We start from the raw sequence: 19,391 nt of genomic DNA on the forward strand, positions 1-19,391 counted from the left end.
TATTATTATTATTATTATTATTATTATTATTATTATTATTATTATTATTAGCAAATTACGTTTATCATAAGAATGCCTTTTCCCAAGTTAGTCCCACTGTGAACTTAGTAAGTAGACTCAGGTCTACACAGTTGTAATGTCAGGATTTATTTTACTCATTCTTCAAATACAGTTTATCATTGGGCTACTTCTGAAGCACTTATATAATGAATCACCCCATTTTATTTTCCTACATACCATACTGCTTCCATTCCCATTTGTTGTGATCTACAATGTAATCAATTAGTGCTATGATTTTAGCCTTTCAGTTGGCACCCTGCCCACCATTGTGTCATGCTGCATGAACTAATGCATATTCACTGAGCCAAGTAGTTCTAATTAATCTCAAAGTTAATTTCTGGGGGGGGAAAATAGCTCAGTACTATCACTAAAGTTTACTAATATATCTGTCATCATTGTTACAATAACATTATAGAGCTAAGTACTTTGTAACAGCCTGCTCAAACACTAGCTCTCGAACTGTCTCTGAAAACATGTTAGAACATATCTTCTAATTGCCACAGGGAAGGAGCAGTTCCAATTCAGGTAATCACTCCAAAATTAGGAGGTTAGGAATTAATTCAAAGCAACTAAAAGATCTGAAATTACAGAGACACTGACGAACGTGAATATTTTGCAGCAATCAAATCCTGGGCCTTGATCATTCTTTGTGAGCTCAATATCTGATTTCTTCTCATCGAAATTCAAGATTGTGTGCCCTCAAGGTGTTGGTTTGTGCAACATAAACTTAGTTAAAGACCATGTTGTTGATAAAAATTTCCTTGTTAATTTAGTAAATGTTTCCAAACACAGAGACCACTCCAAACATTGAAAAATCAGGGTCTGTTTTTATTAAGCATGTCAGAACTTGAAAGATCTGAATGACACCTAATACTCAGAAAGTAGCAGAACAAAAGCCAACCCAAAGCCAAGGAAATATATTCCGTTGATCACAGCTTTTAAAAGAAAATAAAAAAGGGGGGGGAGCAGAGGCAATTTTCTATGTCATTTACTCAGTCCAGGATCTTAAACGGCAGCATTGAAACTTGCACTCTGCTGATAGAAAGCCCCAAAGCACTGGGTATTTTCAGTGATCAGCTAGAGTAAGAATTCTTAACCAAGGGTTGGTGGTTGGTTTCAGGGAATGTGAACCAAGGAGATGCCTATTAATACCATCTCATGCCAGTCCCTGGCAATCTTATATTGGGTTACTAAGGAGTGTGTAATCTACATCTATACTGTTCACATAAACCTGTAGGTATAAACATATCGCCACATTAAAATGACCCATTTTGATTCAGTCATATAAGGATCTACCAAATTTCACCCTGGCCTGCCTTATTTGATAGATGGTGAGCAGAACCAATCTTGGTAGGGTAAAATAGGCCCAAACCACAAGTGTGGATGTGAATTCCTTTTTGAAAGAGGAAACCAAACTCCTAACTTAAATTTCTCTCTCAGTGGAAACAACAGAAACACAAGCAATATTAATTAAACAGAAGTAACAGCTTGTGCAGACAGCCTAAACAAACAGGTTGTTTACCTGGAATTGTGGCTCTGAGTGATCATCTGTGAATTCACACAAATGGATTATCTGTATCTGCACAGTGCATCTCTTGGAACCTTCTAGAGCAGGGGTAGGCAACCTGCGGCCCGCGGGCCGGATGCGGCCCAGCGAGGCCTTGGGACCGGCCCCAGCCCAGTCCTGCCGCCGATTGCCACCGGGGACTTTGGGGGGCAATTGTCTATAGAAGCCTCAGAAACATGCATTTATATTAACATTTTTTTAAAAATCAGCAAATTTTTTCATGTGTCCTCCATTTTTTAAAAAAAAGTGTCTTCCATTTGAAAATTTTGTCCTACATTTGTCCTGGTTTATTTATATATTTAATTTTTAAAAATTATTTAATTATTTATTTTTTGGTTTCGGCCCCCCCCAGTTGTCTGAGTGACAACAACCCGGCCCCCGGCTCAAAAAGATTGCCTACCCCTGTTCTAGAGCAATGTTACATGTGTGTTCGGGGTTAGCCATAGCCACCCTCTGCATGCCTTACCCACACAGTTCTTGCCTGAACCTTCAGTTCCCTGGACACCAAAGCAGCAAAGGAGCTAAAGATAGGCAGGACACACTGAAGAGAAGAAGGGAGGGATTGTGTGAGTTCAAGATTACCACTAGAAGAACCAGTTACAGGTAAGGAACTTCTTCTTCTTCTTCTTCTTCTTCTTCTTCTTCTTCTTCTTCTTCATGGTCTCAAAAGAGGCAGCCTGCAGCTGCCACTTTCCTGGTTGGATCAGGGCCGCAGCAACCTCATGCTGTGGCCCCAATCTGGTCTCTGGAGAGTGCAAAAAGGAGCCGCAACAAGCAGCTCCTTTATGAGCCCTCAAAAAGGCTGTATGGTGCCCCTTCAGTGCTGCATCATCTGAATGCAGCACCAGAGTCGTGCCATGATGCCCTGGAGGCGGAGTCAGGGTGTCCAGTGTCAGGATGCTGTACCTGACTCCGCCCACTGGCTGGCACATACAGGGCCTATCTCACACAAATGGGAGACCAGCAAGTGATTAAACATAGGAGGAGGGAATGTCATACAACACAGGAGAAGAGAACAACCCTCCCAAATGCAGCCTCCACCTGAGACTTCATGTCCATTCTATGACTGGGATCAGGTAGCAGCCCTACAGATGTCATGTAGAGGACCCTATCTCAGGAATGCCACCATCACCTTGGTTGAGTAATTCCACGCTTGGACAGGAGGATGCTTGTCACCAAGTTCATAGGCTAGATGGATAGTCGCTGCAACCCATTTGAAGAGATGCTGAATTGAAACAGGAAGTCCTTTTTTGTTGGAGAAAGCAGAGGAAAAACATCTGAGACATTTTAAAAGAGGCTATCTAGTCAACACAAAATCCCAGCACATGATACATGTCTAGTCAATGAAGAGAACACTCCAGATTAGATGTAGGATTCTGTAGGAATGCAGTAAGGACAATGTCTTGATTCAGATGAAGGCCAATACTACCTTCAAGAGAAATGAAATGCCCAGTTTGAAGACCACCTTGTCTTTATGGAAACAAAGGTAAGGCTGATTTACTCAAAAGGCACAGAACTCACCTACCCTTGTGCCTGATATGAAGACAGTTTTGAGTAGCCTCAGATCACAAGAGGCCATGGGATCAAATGCTTTCCTTGAAAGCTGGGAGAGGACTAGCTCCAAATTCCACTGGGCAGTAGATCCAGTCATAGATGAGTGTAGATTTTATATCCCTTAAGGAACCTCTTGACCAAAGGGTTCAGGAAGCACAAAAGTTTGGTATTGCTTAGGAAGTGCCAGAAAATTGCTGACCTTTTATGGATGAAAAGGACAGGCCCTTGTTCCCCCCCAAAACAAACAAATAAACAAACAAAAACAGGAAGTCCAGGACATGATTAGTTCACGTTTCAGCTAGAAGGCCATTCTTAGACTAAGCAAATTAAAGGAATTTGGTCTATGTGTAAGAGTAGGAACATTAAGTAGATGGTCTGTGCTGCTTCAATCATGCGCCTGACAGAGTCTGATAGCACTGTCATAGGAAGAGCCTCCAAGCTGCGAGCTTGAGGGTCTGAAGTTTGGGATGCCACCACTTGCCCCCTTGGATGTTGAGGAGATTGGGGTGGAATGGTAACTTTAGAAACACATATAGTACAGCTCTAAATGTTTCTGACAGATGTGTTGCACAGGCACATATAACCCATTTGTGTGAGTCACAGACATCACAAAGAAGAACCTGTGTTTTGTTTGATTATGGTTCATAACACACTGCAGAAATAAACCAGCTTGAGGCCACTTTAACTTCCCTGGCTCAATGCTAGGGAATTCTGTAGTTTTTGAGACATTTGGCCTTCTTTGTGAAAGAGCTCTGGTGCCACAATAAACTACAGTGCCCAGGATTCTCTAGCACTAAGCCAGGGCAGTTAAAGCAATCTCAAACTGCATTATTTCTGCAGTGTGATTTGGGTGTTTTGTGACTAAACCCTGGTTTGTGACTTTGAGTCTTCTGCTGCTGCTCCAAGGAATCTATGCATTGCATATAACAGATGGAAGGTACCTGCATGAGACATGAAACTGATTCATATTTAAGGATCATCTTTGTAACTACAAAGGCTAGATACATAGATATATTAAACATTTTATGTGGTTAAAATGCACTTGTATCTCCTTTCACTAATAAAGAAGTTCCATACACACCAGTGGCAAAGTAAATCAAGCCTCGTTACTCTGTCAGTTTTCCACCTTAGAAATTTTTGCTCACTTAGAAATTATTCTGATAGGTTCCATGCCCTCTCTTTGGCCATTCTTTCTCCACCCATTTCAGTAATAACTTCTCAATATCAACTCTTTGATATAATTTACAGAGATCTATCAGCTGTTCCACAGTTCTGTCACTGTTCCGTAGCAAAAACTCCAGGGTGGGACTCTGTGGTTTCTGTTCCAAGAAACACAATTCATCATAGGTCATTCCCCATTTGCTTGCAAAGTTTCTCCAGTTTTTCACTGTAGGGTGGGATGGATCCAGTTTTATCCTCATCATGTACAGTAAGTCCTCGTCATTGAGCAAATCACTGATGGTTGGTTGGTGAGACATACACAGGGAGCAGGAACCATTTTCTGGGCATGATTTCTTCAGGGCTAGAATTACAATTATACGACAATTACTATTATATGACAGAGTTATTTGCAAGCACATAAAAAGCAATGGCGTGGATCAGACATAACAAGACTGGTCCAATAAACAGTATCTTATCAGATTAGGATTGTTTTTGTTCCCACACACTTTCTTCTTCCTCCTTCCTCGACTCTTTCTTGCTTCATGATGCACGCCCAGCTTGAACAAAGCTTTCTTGGTTTCTTAAGCCACAGTATTCTATGATATCAGATCTAGGAAACTGTCATTTGAGAGTTCCCTCTAAATCAATATATGAAACTGTGCCCCAAATATGAATACATAATAATTACAACTGAACTGGACTAATTTTGTAATGTGAAACAAAAATGTGCTTTACAAACTATTTCTGAAATAAACTGACATATTTGTGGATATTTTGATTTTACTTTGATACATAAAGAGCACCAAAAAGCATATGAAACGACTTATACTGTGACTTCTCAAAGTGTGGGATTCCATGGGTGACTGGGGGATTCAAACTCTGGTTTGCTGGAATCCTAGTCTAACACTCAAACCACTACAGCACACTGGCTCTCTTTTGACATTCAATATAATAAAGATAATTCCCTCTGTATACTGACGGTTCTAAATATGATGTCAAGAATTCAATTAAGACATTTTGCATATAGGCACTGTGTTACCTGTAGGTGATTCACCAGTACTGCTTTGACTGTCATCATCTTCCTCTGGCTAGAAACAAAAGTAATTTTACATTAAAGTCATGTTTTAAAAAATATTAATAATAAAAAACGTTCATTAACCTATGAAACCTGAATGTATAATACTAAGTAACTGGCCTATATTTCTCGAACCAGAAAAGGACTTAGGAGGAATTAACCATTTTCTGCCATGTTCTAAATGCTTTGGTCAAGCTCTGGGAAGTGGTTTCTCCAAATTATTGCAGCACAAAAGAGAGGTACCTAATTTCAGAAAGAGCTGATGTAGCAGCAGCTGTTTTTGTGATTACAAAAAGGCTACATGCACACACACCCGCCCTGCCTTTTCATTACAGCTTCCAAGTTAAAAGTAGGAGGGGTTTTCCCCCTCAGATATTTTCAGTAAAGTACAGTTGGTTTTGTATAAGCATCACTCACTTAAGCATTATCACAGAAAACTCTGGAGCAGATAATGAGCTGTGCATCCAAATGCAGGTAAACTATGCAGTTATATAATACATTGTAATCAGACACCTTTACCCACCTTAACAGAATCAGTAAATCCATTCCAAAAATAAGCTACACAATAATTTATGATGTATGGTCTTGGCATATATCTGACATATCCACCGTCTCATATATCTGACCAGAACAAGAAAAGATGCAGGTAGAAATGCCCCCTGCCCTTTTATCTTAAACAGAGTAATTTATATTCAGTATTGACTTCACCATACCCAGCGTTTTTCAAATATTGGCAAAGTAGACATGTTGTCTTTGTATCTGATAAGTTTCTAAATGTTACACACTGGCATATTTTTGTCAAAGGGCATTTTCTTCAAGGGCTTTTCATTTTTAGTATTATGCTATTGTTATGTGTTTTTTATTAGAAAACAGAATATAAACAGGCTTACAAAAACACATATAACATATACACACTAACAACAAAACTAAAAAAAACAAACATAGTATATACACATATTATCCGAGGTTCTATACAATAATACAATCTCAACACTTCCAAGAAATCAAGTGATACCCTTCTTTTCTAGTTTAGGATAAAGTACTCCCAACAGGTTATGGTTATATATGTATCCGCTACAATATATAGTTAAAGGGAAAAGAGAAAGAAAAAAGGAATAAAACATATATATATATATACACACACACACTACTTTTCTCTTCATTTAAACAGATGTTTTCCTTCTTATATAAAAAACAAGAAAAAGGAAGAGGAAAAAGTATATTTTTAATCTCTCCATTTGGATATATTATATTATATATTCCCTATAATATCTTAATTCCTAGTTATAATGCTTTCGTTCCATCGTACATATTTAAGCACTCCCATTCCTCTTTAACAAATTCAACCTTATCATTTCTCAGGCTTGCGGTGAGTACACTGGTACCCCGGGATACGAATGCGCCGCGTTACGAAATTTCCGGGTTACGAAAAAAATCCATTAAAAAAAACTGTTCCGGGTTACGAAGGTTATTTCGGGTTACGAAAAAAAATTTGGTGCTTTTCGGCGCTTTTTCGCACCAAATCGCGGCTTTCGCTATTAGCGCCTATGGGGCTTCGGCTTGCGAATGCTTTTCGGGTTACGAATGGCGCCGCGGAACGAATTAATTTCGTAACCCGGGGGAGCCCTGTATATCTAAGCTTTTAGCCTCCCTAATTTTGACCAGCCACTCCTCTACTGCTGGTATCTGTGAGCTTTTCCAGTGCTGGGCATAGAGAATTCTAGCCGTAATAATCATATATAAAATTAAACGAGAAGCTTCCTTCGCCTTTTTCTCCTCCAAAATACAAATCATATTTAACAAAAACAAGCGGGGATCCAGTGGGATATCTATTTGTAATATACTCCTCATGAACATTCGTGTATTTCCCCAATATTCCATAGCTTTGATACATTTCCACCATAGATGCAGGTAATTACCCTCATGTTTATCACATTTCCAACATTTTTTGCTCACTGTTTTATACATCTTGTTCAATTTAACAGGGGGTCATATGCCACTGACACATCATCTTAGTATAGTTCTCCCTGTAGTTTTGACATAAGGTAAACTTTTTCGTATCTCTCCATGACTTCTCCCATAGAGCCATATCTGTTTTTTCCTAGATCTTGCGACCATTTTACCATACAGTGTTTGACTGTTTCGTCCTCTAGTTCTCTTCCTTTCAAGATTCTATAGTATCTTGAAAGGTGTCCTTTCTCTTTGCTTTCTGTAATCTTATCCAGTTCGTTTAGTTCCTTAGTGATTCCCATATTATTGTAGTCTAATCTGAACCTTTCCACAATTTGAAAGTAGCAATACCAATCTATTCTAATATTCTCCATTTCCAGCTGTTCCCTTGTTTTTAAGGAGGCCATTTTATTATTTCCCCACAAAACAACATCTGAATATCTAAGCCAAGTCTTATTTCTATGCTTGGATCTTTTATAAAAGGCTTCCTGTGGCAAAACTCATTGAGGCATCTGTCTATAAAAAAAAAGGTTTAACTTTATTCCAAATCAACAACAGGGACCTTCTAATAAAATGGTGTTCAAAATCTCTATTTTCCCTATGTTATACCGAAGAAAAGCAGCATGTGTACTAAATCTTAAATCATTACATTCTAAAGATAGTAACCTTTCATCATCCAATTTGAACCATTTTTCTAGCCAACATAAACATGCTGCAAAATAATACAATTTAAGGTTAGGAAGAGTGCAGCCTCCTCTATCACATTCGTCAGTTAGGATCTTCCACCTTACCCTGGCTTGTTTTCCTTCCCATAAGAACTTAGAAAGTTCTTTTTGCCATGTTGCAAATACTTTCATATTTGATATTATTGGTATATTCTGGAACAGATATAAAAAGTGTGGAAGGATGCTCATTTTAATAGTCGCAATCCTTCCAGAAAAGGAAAGATGCACTTTTGACCAAGAAACCAGGTCCCTTTTTATCTCACCCTAGAGTTTGTTGTAATTATTTTAAAATAAGTCAATATTTCTATTCATCGTAACAATTCCTAAATATTTAGCCTTATTATTTATTTTAAATCCCGAGATCTTGCTCAATTCCCAGTTCTCTTCCTTACTTAAATTCTTTGTTATAAATGAGGTTTTATACTGATTTATTCTCACTCCTGACACATCTGTAAATTCTTGTAATGTAGACATCAATACTTTTATTCCACGCAGTGGATTATCCAGAAAGCAAAGCAAATCATCGGCAAAGGCTCTTGCCTTATATTCGTGATCTCTTGTCCTAACCCCTTTAATCTCAGGATTTGCTCTAATATGATTTAACAAAACTTCAAATGCAACAATAAAAAGGAGGAGAGATAAGGGACAACCTTGTCTTGTGCCACGCTCAATTTTAAAATAAGTAGTTCTTTCATTATTTACTATCAATTGAGCCTTTTGTTCAACATATATGGCTGATATCCAATTATATATTTTAGGTCCCAGATTCATTCATTTCAATATTTCCCGAAGATAGCTCCAACTGATCCTATCAAATGCTTTCTCCTCATCCACCAATAATGTAGCCAGCTTTCTATCATTCTGATGCTCATATTTTTCAAGAATATTTAACACTATTCTGATATACTCTCTACCATGTCTGTTTGGAAGGAATCCGCATTGGTCTTTGTGTACATGCTTACTTAGAACTTTTTTTAATCTTTCGGCTATTATACTGGTGTAGATCTTGTAATCAGTGTTAGTCAGGGAAATAGGTCTGTAATTTCCAATATCACTTTTAATATTAACATTTTGGGGAATCAATACAACCAAATCTTCCTTCCAAGTTTCTGGCATCCCATTTGTTTGTATGTCATTGATGGTATCTTTTAATGGTTCTCTAATAATATCTTCTAATTTTTTGTAGAAAATTGATGAAAGCCCATCAGGGCCAGGAGACTTGTCCAGTTTCAGATTTCTAATTGCTTTAGATATCTCCTCACAGGTGATATCATGATTTATTAATTCTTTCCTCTTCTCATAAAACTAAAGAGTCCTGATTTTTTAAAATATTTTCTAATTTTATCTCTACCTTCCATAGTGATATCCATTTTACTGTATAATTTTTTGAAATAATTTTTAAAGAGCTCTTTAATTTCTTTTTGCTCTGTTATTTTCTTCCCTTCATGTTCAATATCTGTTACAATCTTTTTTTTCTTGAAGCTAGTAGTTTACTGGCTTTGTTACCGTATTCAAATTGTTTTTGCTTTAACATCAACAATTTATTTTTAACTTCCAAAATATCTAAGTTCTTCAATTCTTGTTTAAGGATTTCAACCTTAATTCTTAATTTCTTGTCACCACATTCTTTCCATTCTTTTTCCTTCTTCTCCAACTCTTCTCTTAATTTCTTTTTTGTAGGAAATTTTTCTTTTTCTCAGCATTCAATTTGATCAAAATCCCTCTGATCACCGCCTTGCCGGCATCCCATATAGTTTTATGCTTAATTTCCTCTGTTATATTTTCCTTGGAATATAATTGTAAAGCTTCTCTGGTTTTCCTCACAACATCTTCTTCATTCAATGAGTTCAAGGGAAGTCTCCACAGGAAATCCTTTTCGGGTTCAAAAAATTCCAACAAGATTAGGTTATGGTCAGATAAACCAGATGTTTGGGTATCCATAGATTTTATGTGAGGTAAAAATTCTTTAGATGCCATGAACATATCGATTCTTGAAAAGGAATAATGAACTTCCGAATAAAAAGTGTAATTTCTTGTTTCTTTATATTTGTAGCGCCGTACATCTTGCAAAAAATAATCATCTACTAGCTGGAAAAAAGAGTTTGGAAGTTTACCCTGATTTTTTCTTATTTTTCTATTTTGGTTGGACCTTCTATCTAGTTCAGGACAAATAACAGCATTAAAATCCCCTAAAAGAAGTATGCTATTATATTGGTTTTTTTCCAGTTCCTCATGTAGATTCTGAAAAAAAGTTTCTCTGTTTTCATTAGGTGCTTAAATTCCCACTGTCAGAAATTTTAAGTTCTGGGAGGACACTTCTACTGCCACATATGAACCATTTTTATCCTTATGTGTTTGTGTGTCTCTATGTGTTTTATCAGAGGTGCACAAGCCCTCAGATCCTACTATTCAGCTGGGGACTTATCACTTCAACCCTCCAAAAAAGTTGCTTAGTTCAGTGCTTCCTGAGCTCTCTGATGTGGGTGATTTCCCCTCATTGTGTCAGGAACTGGTATTGTATCTATGTCCATTGACTACAGTTGTTCTTTTCTTTCCTGGAAACTTGCCTGGGGCTCTGAGCAGATGGCTCAGGGACTGGCACTAGTCCACAGTCTCTAACTTTGAGTAGCACCAGCCTAGCCATTATGCACATTTGAAAGTGGGCTGGGTTGAAGTGTGCAGGTGTAACAACCAGGATAAGGAGAGAGAAAATTGACTACTTCCTTTCCTGTTATGCTTAAGTTTATTTATCTATATTAGGAAGGGAGATGTTTTTAGCCTTGAAGAAGACAGTCACACCCTTCCCCTGCCATGAAAATGACTGCCACTGCAGAAATCCCTGCAAATCCTCCACAGACTCAGTCCCAGTAGACACCTTCTCAGGGGTCAAGCAGACCGGCAGCTTGGAACAGCTTCTTGGTGCTCCAGCCCCAGTCACTCCTTGTTCAGCACAGGACCATGGTAACCAGACACTGTGGTCCCAAGGCCAGCTGCCACCACAGTCCCAAATGCCACACTGGCATGGAGCACTTCTTTTGTGCTTAGGTGGCAATGGCATGACTCCGGCCTGATCCAGGAGCATGCATCATCTGTACACCTTGCCCCTGGATTGCCCCAGAGCCAGTGCTTTTGGTCAGTGTGTTTTGGGCCTCAGAAGAAAGAAAACAGGAACTCATGACAACATAATCATGAATATAATGTCTGGGGTATGTAATGGTGGAAATGCTGGACCTAGGCTAAAGGGGATACCACAAGTTTTAGAAGTATAACCACAGGAGACAATCGTACAAAATCACTTTCTTTATTTCTGATGTTTAGTATAATTCCTGTAGGCAAAATCACTCCAAAATGATACAAAAAGGGGATCTTTAGGGGCCAAACATTGTAGAGGAGGGAACCCCCAAAACAGCCCAGCATTCATCAAGTGTGAACCATTGATACATGGAGGAGGGGAACACACACACAAACTGGAAAGGAATGAAGGATCTAAGGTGGGCATGGCAGACTGGCAGAAGGCATGAGCAACAATACTCCACACTGCAATATTATGTTGCAGGTCCCACTTGTAATGTTGTTTGCAACAAGTCAGGTAAGGCTACAGTGCAATTTGAAACAGATAAAGAATTCCAGACTGCTTTCTTGTGAATTGTCTGAAAATCTAAGGAGCCTGGAAAATGCTCTGTCCACAACTGTTCTTCTCGGGTCCTGCAGACTCAGAGCCATGTTTTCCTTGTTGAAGTCTACCCATCTGGTATGAGGTCTTTCTCTCTTCCCACTGCCTCCTACCTTTCCCAGCATTATCATCTTTTCTAGTAAGTCAGAATGCAGCCTTGCCTAACTCCCTTTCTGACTGTGAATCAGGGAAATCCTGTTTCTCTGTATTCTGTTCTAACAATAGCCGCTTGTCCTGAGTACAGATTATACTTTAAGAAAGTCAGATAGAGTGTCACACCCATTCTTTGAAAGCACTCCATAGCTTTTCATGATCTATGCAGTCAAAGGCTTTGCTATAGTCTATAAAGCACATTCTAATTTTCTTCTGGAATTCTCTGGTGCATTTCATTATCTTACATATGTTTGCAATGGGATCCCAAGTGCCTCTTCCTTTCCTGAACCCAGCTTGCACCCCTGGCATTTCTTGCTCCATAGAATTTTGAGCATGACTTTGCTTGCATGGGAAATTAGTGCAATGGTCCTGTAGATAATGCAGTCTTTTGTGTCTCCTTTTTTGGGAATAGGAATGTATATTGATTATTTCCAATCTGTGGGCTATTGTTTTGTTCTCCAAAATTGCAACATCTAAAATTAATCTGTTTATGTTCAAATGAAATTGACTTAGGAGAGTCTTTGAAAAATATCAGCAGGAACATTGAAGAGGACGGATTAGACTAAAGCAGGATAAAATTAATGTGTGGTATGCATATATTTCAGAACCAAATACAAAAGGGAATATGATTTTGCTTTGTTCATTCTGATAGCAGGGTACCAAATTCTGCATAACATCAAAAACAAGCTTTTCCAAATCAGCAAATGGCATCCATTTTGTAAACTATGTCACAATTAAATGACAGCATGAGATTCTGTGATTCAATATAGATGCAAACCTACCCTGTGTCTTATAGTATTCAAGATGTGCTAGTCTAATGAACCAGGAAGTAGGCAAGACTGTAGAGCAGTAGTGGAAGGGAGAAAAATAGGCCCAGCTTGAAGTCACAGCCATGTTCACAGACTCTCTTGCCTGATGTGCCATGGAAATTCTTCTGCCGAAGCCATCAGTGGTACCTGGGCTGCAAGCTGGCCATTTGTGTTTTAAAACACAATTTTAAAAAATATTATGCAATTATTTCTAAAACTTCTAATTATTTCTAAAAATTGTCAGTTTCTCAGACAATTGTTTATTAATTGCTAATTACTTAAAAGTCGATGCTACCATTCAAATAGATTCCCAGCTGACTAAAATATATGTGTAAAAATAAAATTTATTTCCATTTTATTATTGGTATTCCTCCAAAAATATTGGCAAAAATACATAATGAAACGAAAAGGTAAAATTTCTACTTCAAGGTTATATCCATTAGGGTACGCATTCATACTGTAAAGGGACTAGCTATAAAAGTGCTGCTATTTAACAAGACTATTTTTATTGCCTGTTAATAAATTGCAAGACCAGACAAAACTATAAATTTGTCTTGCATGTGATGGAAGATGAGAAAAACCAGTATAACCTGAAGGCAAAACATAGCTTCGGCAAATCTAAATATAGTGAAACATTTGTATGTAGAAATACTTCTCAGTGCTTTAAAAAAAGTTAATTGTAGGGAGACTTCCAGTTTAATATGATGCAAGATATAACTGTATACATTAATTTCTGCCAGCTGAGAGGCCCAGCTACATTGATGGAATGCAGAACTGGCACAAAAAATATCTTGGTGGAATACCTCAGATGCACCAGTGGAATGTTCAATCAGTGGAGCAATTCCACTGGCAAAGATAGGTCGAGTGGGCCAATATAGGGCCATCATGAGAGGGATAGGATGGCATAGGACAGGGGAGAAACGCATGCACTCTTCCATTCTACACCACCTTCTGAGCAGGCTATGAAGGAGAGACCCTGTAACCACAAGCAGCAACCAAAATGCCCCAGGGCATTCTTCCCATAGTGTTGCGAGCCTACCAAAGGCTGTCAGCTAAAACAGGAATTACAGTATTGTACCAGTCTTCAATGAACTTTGCTAGCTGTCATTTCTTTTCCTGGCACTATTTTTGGTGTTAACCTATAAAGCTTTGAATTGTGTGGAATCAAGTTGTTTGCTCTCATATGAACTGGCCTTGATCTTTCTTAGCTGGAGGCCTTATTTTGGAGTGTGCCTTGCCTTGAGATCTGAGACTGACAGTACTGGTAAATAGGGTTAGGGACGTCTCTGTTGAACTGCCTCATTTCTTTTATATTTTGCACACCAGACTGAACACACAATACGTCTGGTGGGAGCTCCCACACTGAAAAAGTTTAAAACACAAGTATGCATGAAGGTCTTTTTCCATCAGTGACTTTTCTAATAGGATAGTTTAGCAGTGCATTCTTTACCTGTTGTATCAGGCCCGAATCTGACGTTAGGCTTCTAATGTTAACAGATGCTATTTCCAGTGTCACCTTTTCTGTTTGGTACTCCTCATCTAAAAGACAAACATTCTGAAATGTTAGTCACTTTTTGCCCTCTTGATCAAAACACATCTCCTAACATTCTACAAGATTATTATTATTATTATTATTATTATTATTATTAACCTTTATTTATGAAGCGCTGTAAATTTACACAGCGCTGTACATACAATTTTTTTAATTAGACGGTTCCCTGATGATGATGATGATGATGATGATGACGACGACAGGGATTAGAGATAATATGGGGGCCAAACCTGATCAGACAGTTACTTTCACAGTGAAAACAGACTTGTTGGCTTCACTATCACCGATTCCCTTCTGGACTAGAGTGGGAGAAACCCCTCTCTACCATGGGTCCTACCACATACGTGAGAACTTTTAATCTTGGATAGGCCCATGTTTGTCATGATAGCTATTAAATTCTCCTGACAGCTACCATTTAACAACAGCAATAACAATAGCACTTTACATTTCTATACTGCTTCATAGTGAACTAAGCACTCTCTAAGTGGTTTACAACATCTAAGCCAATTGCATGCAACAAGCTGGATACTAATTTTACTGAACTACGAAAGGATGGAGGGCTGAGTCAATCTGGAGCCCTATGGATCAAACTCACAGTGTTGTGGCTGCAGTACTGGCATTTATTCGTTCATTGGATTAAATAGGCACCACCATTTCTCCCTGTACCTCATGACTATGGGATTATAGTTCCCATCACACCTGACAACTGAGCATGCTGGATCGGTTGATGCAATCTGGAATATACTGTGGAGAGGGTAACTTACTTCTAAGGTGCGAACAAGGCACCCAGCAATGGTCAGATGGCTGGATACCTCATTCTGACCTCAGAATGAGCAACCTGTGGTGGTAGCTGCCACACCAGGTGACTGAATGGGATGCCTGTGTAGACAGCCATGGCAGTTTGGGAAAAGAGGGCCAGGTAACAGGTCAGCACAGCCTTCCTACATGAGATTACAGATGGTTGCCACCTTCAACAGCAGCACTGTAGGATTTAAAGCAGGGGTGGGCAACTGTGGGAGATTACAGGTTTCATAAACTGCCTAGGAAACTCTGGGGGGGTTGCACCCCCCCCCCCACTAATTCCCATTACAAAAAAGAATGTTTGTCCCCAAATGTCCCCAAAGTTGTTCTAGGTGATGTGGGGACATTTTCATCATGTTTTAGGTCCCCCTGGGCCTAAAGAGAGGCCTTGAGAGGTAAATGTTTATAAAAAAAGAAGTAACTGCTTTGGGCAGTTGTAGCAATATATAAAAAGAACAATGCACTTTTTTTAAATATCGTAAACCACCCTGAGTCTCAATACTATTATTATTATTATTATTATTATTATTATTAACCTTTATTTATAAAGTGCTGTAAATTTACACAGCGCTGTACATACAATCTTTTAATTAGGCGGTTCCCTGCCCTCAGGCTTACAATCTAAAAAGACACGACACAAAAGGAGAAGGGAGTGGTGGGGGGGAAGGGGATGAGGGCCAGCAGTTCCTCTCTACCTCTGAGGCCTGGACCAAGGCAGATGGACTGGAGGGAGGGCTTGGCTTCTTAATGGATGGGTAAAACTCTTCCAGGGAGGCCTGTTAGTATTAATACTACTACTACTAATAATAATTTAGATTTATTGCTTCAGAAAATCCTAAATTTGGTTACATATGCCTCAGCAGTAGTTTCCATGCATGCTGGTGGCCACCAGGGAGAGAAGAGCCATCACGCATGACCAAAATGCTCAAGCAAAGGGAGAGCAAAAACTAAATAACTTCCTAGAAGGAGGAAACAAGAAGAAGTAGCAATCTATGTATGAAGTGAATGGGTGCTTAGCAAGTGATCATGTAACAGCCTATTTAATCCAATTAACTAATAATAGCCACAACCTGTAAAAATGCAGAAGCCAGTAACAAACATAAGCAAATCAAACCACACTTTCCACCATGGGAAAAATGGAAACGACCCTTGTCCTTCTTTAAACTTGAAACACTGGTCCAAATGTAGGTAATTCCTATGGTGCTGGTAACCACATTTCAGGTTGACCAAATTCTACAGGGAAGCACTTTTCTTTCTTTCTTTCTTTCTTTCTTTCTTTCTTTCTTTTATTTTAAAGAACATAAAATTAGCTACATATATGTAAAATATTAAAATTAGCAGAAATTAATTTAAAATTAATTCTTCATTAAATATTAAATTTGTAAGATTCCCTTATATTCATTAACAAATAAATTGATTCATTGATCCTTCATTGATCCTTGAATAATAATTATTAAACATCTATTTGTACGTAAATGAACCTTAAACGTACTTAATTTGTCTTTAACTAATATTGATAATTCAATTGATAATCTACAGTATTTAATATGTTTTTAATTTTTTAAAATTTATTGTTACTATTTGTTGTTTTAAATTGATTATATTGTAAGCCACCCTGAGATCTTTGGGTACAGGATTTTGGTTCTGGTTTGTTGCTCCAAACATATTCAGAACTAACAACACATACATACTGAAACCAGATCAGAAGCATCATGCCTAGTCCCAGAAGCAGATGAAAGAATAGACTGTATTTAAGAGACTTAATCCCCTTCTACACTGCCATCCCTTTTCCCTTTTGTTTCATGTCTTAACTGGATTGTAAACCTGAGGGCAGAGAACTATTCTGTTCTTTTACTTGTAAAGCGATGGCATTGTATAAACAATAACAATGTACATGTTAAATTTCCATGTTGATGATCTATGTTTTTAACAAGCTTGGGGTAGTTAGTGACGCAGGCTTATCTGCTCTTCCCTTTTATCTGTGTTTTGCTGTTCATACATGCTCAGCAAGGGATTCTGGAGGCAGCTGCTGTTTACCTTGCATATTGTAGGCAAGCGTACATGGCTACAGTAGAATCAACCAGAGCAGAATCCTACTCTTTCCCAGCTCAAGCTTTATTGCAGACATATTGCTGCAGCCCAACATCAAACACCTGTGTTTCTTTAGTCCTCCTTCACTAGCTTCCTAATGTCTAAATTACTGGAAAAGATCCACTAGATAGAGGGGGGAAAGGGGTGACTAAGTAGGTGAAAAATGTAGCTTTGTAAAAAGGAGCTTCTTTCTCAGAGGCTATGAAGGTTTTCACACAGGCATTTACCACGTGTTAAGCGCTGATAAAATGTCCCTGAAGTGCAAGGATGTGAAAGCCGGATGCACTTCAGAAATGTCAATGAAGCATCCTCTCGCCTCTACCATCCTTGAATTATTTGTGAAGCAGCCATTTCCTATTAATGGGAACTTTGGGTTAATAGGAAATGGCTGCTCCGTGAATGATTCAAAGATGGTAGAGGCTGGGGGACACTTCACTGACATTTCAGAAGCGCGACTAGCTTTCACACTTTCATGCTTCAGGGATGTCTTCTTTGTTAACTAAGGTATTCTGCAACTACAAAAGAAGGAACACTGAACTTAAAATCTAACAAGGAAATAAAAGTAATCAAAAAGCCTCTGTGGCACTTGCAGATCAATTAAACTGTGGTGTAAGCATGGGTTCCCTCCATTCCCACCATCCCCTCCATGAATCTAAGTCCCATTTTGGTGGGGGGGGGAGGGATAGATATAGATAAAGTGAGTGATTAGTATATAAACCTAACACCTCCACCCATGCTCCTTCTCCAGTATCCACATCCTGTCTTGCACATTTAATCTTTTTAAAAATCTTTTTGTTACAGCCATAGTGGTAATGTGCTATACTATTAAGCAATATGCCTATGAAAGAAATAAAAGGAACAAGAAATATTCAGTCTGGTGATCAGAAAAGTAATGAGAGAACAAAGGTTAGTGGAAAACATCTGTGGCAAAGCTTACACCCCAATTTCAAATGTCATCAGTAGGACTGCCCAGAAGTACAGCAAGAGGACAGACATTTGACATTCACTTCAGCTTGTATTAGAAATCTTGCGACAAAAAAACCCAAACAAACCCAACATATCATGCAGTGAGTTTTAAAAGTTGCTGCTAATACCAGAAACTCACAAGAAAAGTACTGGGACATGAACAATATCATATGGATATCAAAAGAAGGGGGGGGGGGGGGGAGCCAATAACTACCGCTGTGTTTCCCAACAAATGGCCAGTATGGAGAAACCCATAAATGAATAAAGTAATGATGATTACAAAAACAGCCACTTGTATAAGGTGACTGAAATATCCCTAAACCTTGGAAGTCACTTTGGGCATAGCAGATTGTATTCAGCTCCCAGAGTCCCACAGTGACAATAGGAAACTGCTGCTCTGATGCTTCTTTGATTTCCAAATATAAACGGTAAATTGTCTTTTAAAATAATGTAATTGTTCTTGTGTTGGTTATAAACTGAAACAAAATGGTTACAATTTGTTCCAAATAACTATCCACCCCATGCCAGAGCAGAGAAAACTTCCATACATTCCAAGTTTCATTTTGGACAACATCACCCTCATTTCATTGAACCAAGTCTTGTTCCCATGGGTCTTCCAACCTCTAAGAGTAACTTCTCTGATGGGATCATAATGAAAAGGAAGATCCAAAATAGCCCTGATGCACATACAAAGTTCCATGGGGGAGACTGTGGTTTACAGCTAATTAATCTTTTAAAAATGCACTCTTCTTATTGGATTACTGAGACATTCCCTACACACACTGGAGTGTCAAAAGGCATTCATATCTGTATTACATTATTACATAAATAAATAATCATCATGTCATTTTGCACTTACCTTTTGGTAGTGCTGTATCTTGAACTGGGTACTTTTCTGGCTGTTCAAAAATGAGAGGGAGGGGAGGAGAAATTATATTGGGTACTTTTTGACCAAGCAGTTATTTTCATCCTTGTGAAGTGTCAATTCATTCCTCCCTATTATATTTACCTAATATATAGCCAACAGATCAAATACAACCCCTTTGTTATTTGCTGACATAGTTTTCACCAGGCTCAACAATCCACCTGCTATTGCATTTCCAGACAAGGAAGGGGAGGAGGAAAGGACATTTATTGCTGGTGGGCTGCAAGGTCTGAGAACAGGACAAGAAATAACTAAAACATGAGACTGTCACTAAAAAATGTAAATCCATTGCCAATTTCTCTCTCCCTCAACAATATAACCCCTGCTCC

The 19,391-nt window shown here is 38.5% G+C and overlaps 1 protein-coding gene across 5 annotated transcripts in view; it reads right to left on the minus strand.

Annotated features, from left to right (window-relative positions):
* Positions 1–2,332: 2,332 nt before the first annotated feature.
* Positions 2,333–19,391, minus strand: part of EDARADD (EDAR associated death domain) — a 32,025-nt gene continuing 14,966 nt past the window's right edge. For all 5 annotated transcript variants that reach the window (XM_042440864.1, XM_042440775.1, XM_042440626.1 and 2 more), the window contains 4 exons: positions 18,997–19,036; positions 14,178–14,266; positions 5,382–5,430; positions 2,333–4,703 (listed from right to left, as the gene is read on the minus strand). In XM_042440864.1, the coding sequence (XP_042296798.1) occupies positions 4,327–4,703; positions 5,382–5,430; positions 14,178–14,266; positions 18,997–19,036 (555 nt within the window). In that variant the 3' untranslated portion in view covers positions 2,333–4,326. The remainder of the gene's footprint in view (positions 4,704–5,381; positions 5,431–14,177; positions 14,267–18,996; positions 19,037–19,391) is intronic.

Source organism: Sceloporus undulatus, chromosome 1, assembly GCF_019175285.1.
Source record: "Sceloporus undulatus isolate JIND9_A2432 ecotype Alabama chromosome 1, SceUnd_v1.1, whole genome shotgun sequence".
NCBI classification, from domain to species: Eukaryota; Metazoa; Chordata; class Lepidosauria; order Squamata; family Phrynosomatidae; genus Sceloporus; species Sceloporus undulatus.